Source organism: Aptenodytes forsteri, unplaced genomic scaffold, assembly GCF_000699145.1.
Source record: "Aptenodytes forsteri isolate BGI_AS27 unplaced genomic scaffold, ASM69914v1 Scaffold307, whole genome shotgun sequence".
Classification (NCBI taxonomy): domain Eukaryota; kingdom Metazoa; phylum Chordata; class Aves; order Sphenisciformes; family Spheniscidae; genus Aptenodytes; species Aptenodytes forsteri.
In genome coordinates, this window is record NW_008795303.1 from 1596709 (window position 1) to 1609642 (window position 12934).

General features: G+C 37.9%; 1 protein-coding gene across 1 annotated transcript in view; it reads right to left on the reverse strand.

Annotated features, from left to right (window-relative positions):
* Positions 1-12505, reverse strand: part of MPHOSPH8 (M-phase phosphoprotein 8) — a 26239-nt gene extending 13734 nt beyond the window's left edge. The window contains exons 1-8 of the mRNA XM_019472091.1: positions 12461-12505; positions 11223-11307; positions 8177-8385; positions 6418-7272; positions 3296-3392; positions 1899-2147; positions 1317-1442; positions 1142-1230 (exon numbers count right to left, since the gene is read on the reverse strand). Coding sequence (XP_019327636.1) covers positions 1142-1230; positions 1317-1442; positions 1899-2147; positions 3296-3392; positions 6418-7272; positions 8177-8385; positions 11223-11307; positions 12461-12505 — 1755 coding nt within the window. The remainder of the gene's footprint in view (positions 1-1141; positions 1231-1316; positions 1443-1898; positions 2148-3295; positions 3393-6417; positions 7273-8176; positions 8386-11222; positions 11308-12460) is intronic.
* Between the last annotated feature and the right edge of the window lie 429 nt (positions 12506-12934).

A 12934-nucleotide genomic window follows, 5' to 3' on the forward strand; every position in this document is an offset into this window, starting at 1 on the left:
AAAACATTGCCATTTAAAAAAAAAAAAAAAAATCAAATCAAATACTTTACAATAAATCAAAGCCGCAAGACAAAAATTGCAAGTGCATCAGCAGGTTTCACAGATTCCCCTCCCTGGCAGAAGAATTCACACATACATGGCTGCCAGATACCAACAAACTATCACCTCCCACTTCTCTTGTCCACAGGCCTCACACTTTGAGCTCCGTAATCCGCGAAACTCGTAATATTCCAAGGACCAGAACAAGGAGGAGGAAAAACAGAATGAGCCAGGAAGAAAGGCAGCAAGGTATTTGAGGGTGGAGAAAAGACAGCAAGACAGTGGAAAAAGAAATCAGCAGCCACTGGAGGAAAACCACAATGGCTCAAGTCAGCTGCTACCACAATGCTGCTTTTGGATTTTATCAGAGTGTAAGTATGAAGACTTCTGCGAGTGGCCAGTCTCCTCACTCACTCTTGCATTTTCTACCAGACACTACAATTCAAAGAACACATGCTTGCCTCAGTAGTTCATTTGGCACCTTTTCTACCATGCTACAGAAGTCTTGACATGATGTATAGTTCTCAAAATGCTATATAGTACAACTACACAAGATCACCAGTGAAAATACTGGTATCAGAGGTTTTAATGCTCAAAAATGGAACTACAGTACTATTTAAGAGGAAAACAGATCCTTGAAAGAAAAACTAGTAAGAACACAGCTGATGAAGAACTGGAAGAAAACTAATTATTCATGGAGTGAAGTGGTCCCAGTCTGTCAAACAGAATATTCAATTTTTTTTTTAACGTATAGAAGTTTTACATAGTTTATCCACTTGATCTGATGGGTATCATCATTCCTTATACCATGTAAAGTTCTAAATTTCATATTCAGTTAAATCCACTGGGCAAATCTGCTGCAAATCCAGCTACTGGGATGCTTCTATCAAACTTTACTTCTAACAAACTTCATTTTTTCTTTGGAAGAAATGGTAACAAATATTGAAGCCTCAAATTCTGCGCTCCCTTTTCTCACCTTGTGCTTTTTTCCCAGGGTGAGACAGAAATCTGCTACTAGCAAGAGGGGAAAACTTTTCAAACAATCCAAATTTGTACTCTTCCCTTCCACCCCCCTCCAATACTTCTATTGCAGAAAAATTACCTCTTGATCCAGATTATATTCCTCGTTTGAAGAAAGTGCCATCTTTACTGTCATATAATCTCCACTTTTAACAGCATCCCTCAGGAGAGCTAGAAAATAAATTCAATGCAGTTATAGGATATTTCACTTTGAAACGTCAGCTAAGAAACATCCCTTCCTCCCAGCAACTACTCACTACTTGATATCGGTTCTGTTGACACATGATTCTCATCTTCTCCATCAAGATGCTTCTGAAAGTCTTCTAGCGTCAGCCATTCTAACTGCATGTCCATACCCAAACTCAAGACTTGTTGCTTGCCATCTATCATGTATTTGATTTTATGGAAGAAAAAAAGTAAAATAAGTAATAAGTAACTTATAAATTTCCAAACCATTCGTTGCTTGCCATTGCTTCAATGATCAGCAGCTTAACATACTACTACTTTTCATTCAAACAGACTCTGGAAGTCAGCGTGGAATGGTTCCAAACAATGAAGGCTACGTTACAAACGGACATAAGATGCTTTTACTTGAAACAAACTGTTTATTTGTTGTAATAAATTAGGCTGAAATGATAAGAGATGGTGAACACTCCATCACTGTAATAGCAGAAACACACTGGAAACACACTGAAAAGTTATCAGTGAGTCTCAAAAGAAAGCATCATTTCAGCCTCCTGGGGAGACAAGAATTGGAGCACTAAAAGATGCAAGCAGGAATGGAGAAAATATTAACTGCCAGTGCTCAATTTTCCCCTGCATTTGTTTCTACTGCTCACCAGAGTTCTCCATTTGACACACATCCACTACTTCTCGATCACCTTCTGCAGCAATGTAAGTCCATGTGTCTGTTTCATCTCTTATGCTCCTCCTTTCCTTGTACACCTTGCTGTCTTTTGGTTTTAATTCTTCTATGAATTTATATTCTAGCGAAGATTCTTCTCTTTTGCAGTTATTCTCAGAATATTCACTTTTTTCTTCTGAAGCTACATTAAACAAGTCAAATGCACTTTTGATGTCCTTAAAGCCTAGAATATTAAGACAGTTACCAAGAGTGACTACTTGAGCCACTAAAGACTATTACATAACAAAGTTTAAGTGAGTGACCAGAGTCCATTTAGAAAAGGTCTGTTCTCTTTCAGGAAGTTAATCATTGCTGAAGCGTAGGAGCATGCTTAACAACATAAGCCAAAAATCGGGGAGAGCTAGTTCACCTCCAGCTACCCTGGCAAGTCTGAGATCTGACTGCTTTCAACACGGTACCATCTTCTTTTTAAGAAATGTAGTTTAGAATTATGCGTAAATTACTACTTTGAAAATACGGTTCAGTATCTGTGATGAACAAGACGAAGGACACATGCTGTATAAGGAAAAATAATTAATCATTCTGTTTGTTACTTCTTTCTTAAGCATTGCAAGCATCTATGCTACTTTCAGTGAAAGCTGTTTCTAGAGAAACAGCTATTTGAAGCATCATAGCTCCTCCTATATCCATCCATAATTATCAACGGTGGAGTTACCTAGTTTTCTTCAGTTCATCCTCATCATAGTAGTGAGGGAATTTATCCTGAATAAAATCATGCAGAATTTTACTGAGATCAAGAGTGGTAACATTAATACTCCATTATACTATTAAGACTAGAAATACAACCTAGACATTTTTCTTCATGTATCAAATCATCCAGTTCTGGTGATATTTTAAGGGTTGTATAATATAACTCGTCATTGTGGCTAAAGCAAGAGGCAAGAAGTTTGTCTGATGGGAACCTCTACTAGTTTTTCTAAACATAGAAAGTGTGTATTCACAGTATCATCAGAACACTTCTGGAAATAGCCAATAGTTGGATGAATTCCTTTAAAAAAAGATTACTGTTACATGCCACAGAAGCACAGTTGACAATATTAAATGAAAAAGGGCAAAATCTTGACTTGTCTACAAAAATGTTAGAGATTTCTATACACTTCCATGCTTCATACATGAAAGTACATACAGCATTCTCATGAGGCATATATTAACAAAGTCATTAAACAGCAGACTTTTGCTTCCTAAAATACAATCAGAAATTCTTGTTTCTGGTATGTCTTACAAAACTATGCAGTATCTGCTCTTGTAGAAATAAGAGAAGAATGTCCTGAAGGGTCTTTCCCTTCTCTCTTTTAAGCAGTTAGCACTTACTTTTTAGGCCCTTTTGTTCTTTTCTGCTCTTTTCTTCTTTTTCAGACTCTTTTTTTTGAGATTTTTCTTTTGTTTCAGTTTTCTTTACTTCTTTCTCCTGATATTGAGAACAAAGATCAAATTAAAGTGGTAGAGAAAAAATGGAAAATAAACTCCTTTTCACCACTCCAACAATAAAATATATTTAAAATTAGTACTACTGAAACCTGTACATTAAACAGACTTGTGGACATTCCTAAGAAAAGAATTGAACAGGTGAGTCAGGAGTTAAGTCTGTGAAGGCTTCTTCCATAAGAGAAAAGGTGTTACTTCCAAAATAAAACAACTTCAATTCAGATTTTTACTGCATCTCAGCCATACAAGGTGCTTTATGGCATGAGGTGCAGATATGCCAAAACCAGCACTTTGAAGGAAATTAAAAGTTACGAACTTTTCATTTGTTCCAAATACTGAACCTGAATAGAATGTAATTATTTCAAAGTATTTAACACCTTTGTAGCACTATATTCAAAGCAGTTATGATAGCACTGACTTGAACCTTAATTGAGAAAACTTGACATTTGTACAGAACGTATACAGAAGGTTCCAAGTTTTCCAGTTTACATATACAGAACGTTATGGCAACAATCATTTGTGAAAAACAGACACTTGGAAAAATCCACCCAAGCCCACCATATCCACACAGAAGATTGAGCTTAGCAATATCCAGTATCACAGAAGAAATTTATGGTAGATGCAGATATATAATCAAATTTGCCAAAATAGCATTCAACTGCCTCCACCAAAGGTTGCCTTTCTCCTCCTGTAATCCTCTCTCTCCATTCAGCCAGCAAATTCCAAACTGCAGAGTAGGTGGGACAAGGCTCCTTGGCATGGCTTTGTATCAGCCCCTGACACTAACCTGGTACGTGGAATAGCACTGGCTTTCTGAAAAACTGCCCCAAAGTAAGTCCCCACAAGAACTACAGACTGAATTTACATTAAATGCTACCATTTCTTTGACATAGGAAAAACTTCAATTAAAATAGATGAATTTGGTGTATCATAATGTGTTAACAGAGCTGAGACATTTAATCGTCTTTCTCACACCCTCCCTCCCCCCCACAAAACGTCAGCTTTTGATCACTGACATGATTAACTAGTAGCACAGTGAGCTGTTAATCCTGGCAGATGCCCAGTATTTAGAAGGAGACCTGTAACTTACTAAAGGGATTACCAGGTATTTGCTACACAGAGGGGCTGTCAAAATCAGTAGTCCTGAATTCTATTCCAGATTTCCAGTACTGATCAGATGCACAACATAGGCTGCACATTTATTTTTGGAGGTAAATCGAATGGAAAGAGAGAATGGTTTGGCATGCAAACTGACTCCAAAGAGAGAATACTGTATTTTAAGTTGACATGACAGTGTTCTGTAATCAGAGCTACATAAGGAAAGACAGGTAGCTGAAACATACACAATGATTTTATTTGAAAATAATAATCTGCTTGGGCCAACAATTTAGTGAAGCCAAAAAACCTCCAGAACTCTCCACCAAACCCACCCATATAATGAGTCCACAGCTGCTCTGGAGAATAACTAACCAGTTACAGAAAACATTGTTTAAGCCTCCTAGACTAAAAAAAGCAAAGAGCAGAATGCCTTCCTTGCTTCCTTGGTACCTTGGAGCATGACCTTCCACGGAGCACGACCATGAGAAAGTCATACAACTTACTGAGAGCACTGGCTGAAGAGCCATAAGCAAACCAACTTTCATCTGCTGTTGATTTCTTCATGTTTGGGGTGACAGGATTTTTATACTACTGGTAAATAAAACAGAATTCCAAAGATTTATCTGATTATCATCACTGATGTCTCTCTCTTATGAATGCTATAGCCTCAAACTATGAGAAAATACTTGAGTAATAAAGAGCCATACTGTTTCAGTTAATTAAATAACTTTTTGACACTGGGCTATGCCTCATAGTAATTGCTTAACCTTGTTTACAAGAGCTCTCACCACTAAGCTCCTGCAAAAACACTATTTTGTGTAGCTCTACTCTGAGATTATGCCACGTAATTCTCTACCCCAAAATCAACTTATGTTTAAGGTGGCCTACTCCATACATACAACAATCTTAAGCAGAGGACCACAGCTGAACCTACAGAAGAAACTTGTTGCCACACATTATGGCCTCAGAAGAAGTGGGATATAATCCAGTTAAGTATCAAGGTGTTTTGGCTGCAATCCTGTTACAAATCAGAAAGGGGTTTCTCTGAGCAGCTGAAGTTTTATGAACTGCAAACTGTATTAGAACAGTCTGAAGCAGCTGAAAGAAATTATATTCTCAGAAACATTCCAGAAATACTGGGTTTTTTTCCCATTATTTTCTTTCACCTTTACTATCCTGCTTTTCTTAAAACACTACTGTATTAAATAAGGAAAAATAAATATTCCAGTATTTGCTTAGCTCATTTCTTAGAACAGGTACAGCATTTGTAATTAATATGAAACCATGTCATGAAACTAAGCATTTTCTATAAGCACCCCCGGAATTCTAACAAGACAAGCCAGCTGCACAATTACCTGGGAGACTTGGGTTTAGAAGCGATTTCAGCATTCCAATTCTCAAGTAGGTGCTAACACATGTAAGGTATAAAGGAGTGGCTGGCTTTTGAGAGAGATCAAGTGTGTGTTTTAGCTCAAAAGAGCACTTCATTGTGCAGTGTTGGATGGATAGTTGCTCAAGACTGAATGTCTTACTACACAAGTAGAAAAAAGTCAAACTGAGGCAACTGTTGAAGGTGGGGGGAACAAAGCTAAAAATGATAGCATGCTTTGGAGGAACAGTAAACTTCATTCCAAGTAATTACACATAAACAGGAGAAATTCATACTTTCACAGCTAAAGACACCCTTCTCTCCTAAAGTGTTCCCTCCTTTATAGTGTTCAGAATCCAGAAACGTTTCAGTCTCTCCTATACATTGCGCAGTGGGCCTTTCTTTAGCTTCATCCAGCTCATCAACTTTCCAATTTATTTTTCTCTTTGCCATCATGAACAGTATCCTTTTGAGATATGTGTACCTCAAAGACGTTTGATTTAATCCCCAGCCCCCACCCCAATGCCTTAACATTGCTTACCTCCCCAGTTGAATCAGTAGACTTGTGCCCTCTTTCATCAGCGCTCAATTTCAAACCCTTCTGCACTGGTGAAGGAGCAGGTGACACCTTCTCCAACTCTCCCGGTACCATTTTTACTTTTTCTTGACCTTTTTGCTTTTTGTGCATGCTCTTCTTCTCTAAATAGATATCTTGAATTTCCACTTTTCTACCTTCCTCTTTATGATCTTCAGCTTTCTGAATTTTTTTCTTCTTTCTTTTAACCTTAACATCAATACTATCATCTTCATTACTTGCTGATCCATCAAGATGCCTATCAGCAATGGAATCTTTTTCAGCAAGTTCTTGTTCCAATCTCTCTTCTCCACTAATTACCTTTTGCTTCTCGTCTTTATTTTCAGAATTTAAGTCTGAATTTTCATGATCAGTTCCTTGAGAAAATACATCGTCTAGAGTACTTGATTCTGAGTCAAACTGAACATCTCCATGCTTCTCCTTCCGTGACTTTTTATTTTCTTTAGAATCTTCTTTAGATTTTATTTTTAAATCTTTAACTTCTCCCTTCTTTTTCTTGATTTCTTTAGTATCGTCTTTCCTTTGCTTCTTTGGGTCCTTTGAATCCTCCTTGGTTTCTGAAGTCCTTTTTTTTGGTTTTGAATCTGAAACCAAAGTATCGGAGGAATTTTCACATTCTGTTCTGGGTTTTTCTTTGAGTTTTGCAGACTTAGACTTTTTCTTCTTCAGATCATCTGGACTTCTATCCTCTCCATCTTTTGACTTCTTTTTCTTCTTCTTTGGTGAAACATCATCTTTTGTTTCACTTTGCCAGTCACTGTCAGATTCTGCTTCAAATACATCATCATTTAGAGATAGTTTCTAAAAGGTAGGGAAAAAAAAGAAAATATTTCTTTCCCCCTTAAACTGTATCATTTGGTGTAAACTATACAAAAATGGTAGTGGTGGTGCTTGGGAAAAGTATGTTTTTAAACACTTTAATCTTTTATCACTGCAAACATCATTCCTCGTTGCCAAATTGTAAAATTTGTAAATACAATTCTACCTCGCTTACCTAACTTACATTACTAACTGCTTGGATGAGAATCAATACATAAACAAGTAAACCAACCAGACATCCAACAACCAGATTCCAGAACAGAACTAAATCGGAACTGTTTTACATCAAAAACAATTAACCTGATTTTGTCAAATTTACCTATAGGTTTCCTAGAAGTAGAGTACCAGTTTTCAAAAAAAGATTCTTACGCTTCATTTTCAAACTGACTGAGCAGTTAAAAAAAGAAAAGAAAAAGCCATACGCTGCTGTCCTGCAATTAATTCTTCTGTATTCCTATCTTACCAAATTTAATGGTTAACATGCCAAAATTCATCAATCTGCTACACAAAGCAGGCAAGTGAATTGAGCAGCGCCCAGCTTCACGGGCAACACAATATGCATGTGAGTAGGGGGAAGGGGTTGTTTATGTTGTCAAAAACAAACTAAAATGACCATACATCATTTATACAGTCCCATTAAAAACTGAAATACAGTTTAGATGGATTTAGAGTCTATAAGCAAACTTGTTAATTAACAAAAAAATCCCTAACCAGAGAGCAGCAACAATACTCAGTTTCACATGAAACAAAACACTTTTAGACCTAAGAGATTCTTTAATTCTTCTTAATTCCATATCCCAAATGTCTTCCCTTCTCCCTCCCCCCCTTAGCAGACCCTAGATAGGGAATACGTCTTCAGTGTAAGGTACTGGAAGGTGAAACACACCTGTATGTCTTTTTTAACAGGTTTAGGCTTATTGTCCACTATTTTTTTTCTGAATTCAAGCAGCACTTCTTTGCAGTCTTCCAAATGAACCTCTGGTTCCCAGGTATCATCATCAGAGGTATATCCTTTCCACCGTACTTTGTAGAGAATTTTACCCTGTAAGAAAAAAAACCCAACATTTAATACAATACAGCATAGTATTGCATCACCTACTCAATTCTTGGGGATCTCGGTGGATATATCATTTTGTGTATATAGAAATGCATATAATGGGAGTTCAACCCAATGTTGACGTAAGAATTCCCAGAATTATTTCCATCTGCATCACATACTGAACTAAGTAGGTTGTAAAAAGTTTCAGTAGTTGGGAGTGGTTTCATCCAAAATATTTGTAATATCTAAAATTTGTTTATAACCAGAACCCCAGCCACAATGTACAAATCATAAATTCCCAGTCATTTTACTGAAATGGATTTTCTGACAGTTACGAAACTATTTTTTTAAAGTTTTAATATTTCTTCTATAAAAATTTCAAGCTTGAGTTGCTTTTCTTTGCTGAAGAAGTTGATATAAAACCTTGAGATTTATAATGCATTAACACTATTCACCTAGTTTTATATTGGAATTTATAACTTATGTTAGATTTGTAATCAATGCCACTTTTGATAAACTGAAATACCAACAATTAGGAAAAAAAACAACCACCAATGAAATCAAGTTAAACCTAGACAAAATCTGAGCGTGTGCAGCATCTCAGTGGAGTTAGTTACAAAGATTTTGGTAAAAGATTACATATGAAAGCCCTAGACCAATTGTTTCAACAGCATTTAACTTCACCATAGGATGAAATTGCACCTTTTGGTTTCTATCTTGTTTTTTCACTAAATTACAAAGTTTTTTACCACTAAAAAAAAAGAAAGCTTTCCACCAAATTATCTCTTGACTTTCTCCTAAATAAATTGTCTGAATCCTTATGTTTCTCAAGATGGACTCCTTTTCTTGCTGAGAGGCAAGGCTTATTAGCTTGGACCCAGCATGTTGCTGGTAAGAGCCAGACAAGTGGCAACTCAGGGCCTCCTGCACCAAGCTTAACTGAAGAGCAGAGACATGTCCTATGAAATCAATGCGTTCACCTTTATTGATTAAACCTGCAGTCTCTTTAAACAGAAGTGTGACAAAAGTTAGCACCAAACTTAAGAAAATCCATTGTCCATATAAAAAAGCTAATAATGAATACGAGGTAACACAGCGATTCCTGAACTTATTTTCTAAAAAAAAAACCAAAACAAAAACAAACACACACACCACAAACCAAACCCCCAAAAAACAAACCCACAATAAAAAAAAAGTATTAGCAAATGTACTAAGGAAAGCACCTTTAGAGAGGCAAAATAATAGTACCTGTTTCTTTCAAAAATAGATTGATAATGCTCCGAAAGATCCTACACTGCTAACCAAGCCTGGAGAAGGAAAGCTTCAAAAGAACTGCCATTTGACACTTACTATTAAATGTATTTATGTCCATAAATTTACTTTTTTGCCTGAGCACCATTAACCTTTGACCAAGTGTATACATATGCCATTAAACTTTAGCAATCAACTCTACTTACAATCTTCTGTATTTCGCTTCACAGACACATAAATAAATACCCTATATTCAGATACATTAGTGTAATACTTCTCCTATGATTTAGCTTAACCATACACTCTTGATTTAGGAATTAGTTTTCAAAATCATGTTCACCTGTCTCTCCTTCTTTCTTCTAATGGGGTTACTCGTGAAATAAATGACTAGTAACTTTCTTATTACAGTAACAGAATAACTTAGGTTATAAGGGATCTCCAGAACTAACAAGTAAAATGCCCTGCTCAAAGCAGGACCAACTAGATCAGGCTGCTCAGAAATCTGCCCAGTCAAGTGTATCTATTCAGATTTCCCTGTGTTCCAGTTTGTGTCCGCTGCCTCTCTCATCCCTTCACTGTGTACCTCTGAGAAGGATCTGACTGTGTCCTCTCTACCTCCTCCCATTAAGTAGATATAGGTACCACTATTATCACCCCTGATTCTTCTCTTCTTACGGCAGAGCAAACCCAGCTCTCTCAGCCTCCTGTGCTCCAGCTCCCTAAACTGTTTTCATAACCCTCCACTCCAGTATGTCCATGTCTCTTCCGTCCTGGGGAGCTCAGAACTTGACACAGTACTCCAGATGCATCTCAACAGTGCTGAAAAGAGAGGAAGAAGCATCTCCCTTGATCTGCTGGCTACAGTCTTGGATGATGTTGGCCTTCTCTGCTGCAAGAACTGCCGACTCACGTTCAACTTACTTCTCTGTGGGGACTCCCAGCTCCTTTCCTGTAAATCTGCTTCCTAGCCAGCTGGCCTCTCACCTGTCTGGTGGTACAGGGTTATGCCATTTCAGATGCAGGACTTCAGTTACTGTTACACCCTTGCAACTCAGGTACAAAATGAGTTAGAAGTCCTTTTTTAATTAATTGAGAAAGCTGGATAAAAGAAGAGTCTAATGCAAATATAAGACTATTTGGCTGTTGAATGACCCTTCATCCAGTACATAGAGAGCGATACAAAAACACAGCTTAAGTGAAGACAGGAGATTGATCATCGTACTAAAGATACATACACAGCCTTACACTCACCTGTCAACATTATTTTACTCAGCATTGTTATTGCTTTCCTCTGCATCACTCACAAATAATAGAACACTTCCAAGCATTTTTATACTGCTGTAGCTTCTGTGAGAACTGGTGATGGGCTAGAACCAACTCCTATGAAAAGGGGTATCACCATGTCATTAAAGAGCAGAGTTAACATTACCCATTTCCACTGGGGAACATCACGATTTGCACTGGAGCCTGTTGTTTCAGTATAATTGTAGTGCAGTATGAAAGGCGTTCTAGATATACTGAGAGGAAACATTTCCAAACTTTTATTGCTTGTTCTCTTAAGTAGGACATGTTAATGCTTCATTTATCAGCAGGTCTAACTCCTCAGCCCCATCCCAGGAGTGCTGCCTCTCACGCTACCTACCACTACTACCAGCTCCAGCAACATCAGGACTGCGAATGAAAAGAGCTTCTCTGTGTGGTGCTCTCCAGCTCTCCTGCTTCTGCAACTGTGACACAGGAACACAGCAACTGCCCTTATGCTGTGCTGGACAGTGGCCGACTTGGTGTATCTGCTTGGGCTTTATATCAGACTTGGGAATCTGCAAGCTGGGAACCACTAGTCTAAAGCAGACTACATAAAATATACTCCACTGAATTTAACACACAGCTTTTTCCAGCCATTTCGGAAGTTAGGACTGGGTGCGATTATCTGTCTTGCCCTGTATTTCTGAAGCACAGGAGCATGGCCCCCATTGAAGAGCAACGGAAAGGTGACCTGATGCAACTGCAGCCCATGCTGCAAAGCTACAACCAACACACACTGGATAAGGCACACACATCCAGCAAAGCTAATTGCACTGGCCCAGCCCAAAAACCTCAAGTGCATACAGCTCAGAACCTGCTGCAGAATGGGCTACTTGGAGGAGGAGAATGATGATAGAAAGAGGGGGTGTAACACACCTTTTTACCAGCACATGCCAACGACATTTTTAAGAGATGGTACTTGATGTATTCTGGTACTCTTTAGAAGTGTGTGGAATGGTATGACACACACACACCCAGTATACAGGGGAAACAAACAAACAAACCAACCAAAAAAAAAAAAGAGAAAAAAGAAAAAAAGGACTCCTATTTTCAAGCCTGACTTATTATTTTGACTAATGCTTCACACACGCAAAGCTATACTGTATTACCTCAAAAGCATAACATTCTTAAGCCATCAGGATATTTCAGCCAAGATACAGTCTAATTACAACAGCATCACAAATATCTAAGAAATTCTTGATCTGAAGGTTCTCCAACGTAATGGTTTCAAAACCCTGATGTTTTACATTAAACAGACAAAATTCTATACCATCATGTACCTGACCAAAGCCTAAAATAAAACCCATAAATTAGTTAAAATAAACAATTTTCAGACACAAATTAAAAAAAAAAAAGGCTGTGTTAATTATTTTTTGTATTTGAGGTTTAGGAAACTTTAGAATAACTTCAACCAGTCTAGGCTGCTTTCAAAGAAAGAAGAGAAGGTATGATATTTCTGTCTAAACAAAGCAAAGATCACTACAGCTAGTTATTTTAATTGGAAGAAGTCTCTCTTATTTTAAGAGGTCTTCATGCATTTTATAAGCCAGTAAACATAAGTCTCACTAAACATACCTTGAAACCACCCCCAAGTTCTCCATTATATTCAATCCTGCCCATTTCTGCACTCACTTTACATCAAAACACTACTGTTCAGCCATAAGAGCAGTTTAACAATGCAGACAAAAAAAAACTTAGTGAAGATACTCCAGATTTAGCCTCTTTAGTCAAAGCTGTAAGACACAAAAACCTTCCTTGCAAAATTATGCACAACGTGTTTTAAAATACCATTATAACGGAACTACTATTTTTTCATGGTTCTCGCCCAAGTATGAAAGAATCGTGCAGGAAAATCTGCCTGAACAGCAGTCCCTGCCTGTGCAGCCTGCGCGCACAGAAAGCGAGGGAAGAGCACGAGACGACCAAGCGCGCTCAGGCCCACCCTGCTGCCAGCGCATGGTTAACAATCGTTCTCGACTCCCGTGCTGCCGTGCACCTCCTCGGGGAGCAGGGCGAAACCCGACCCCAGGGCAGCCACCAGCCCCAGTC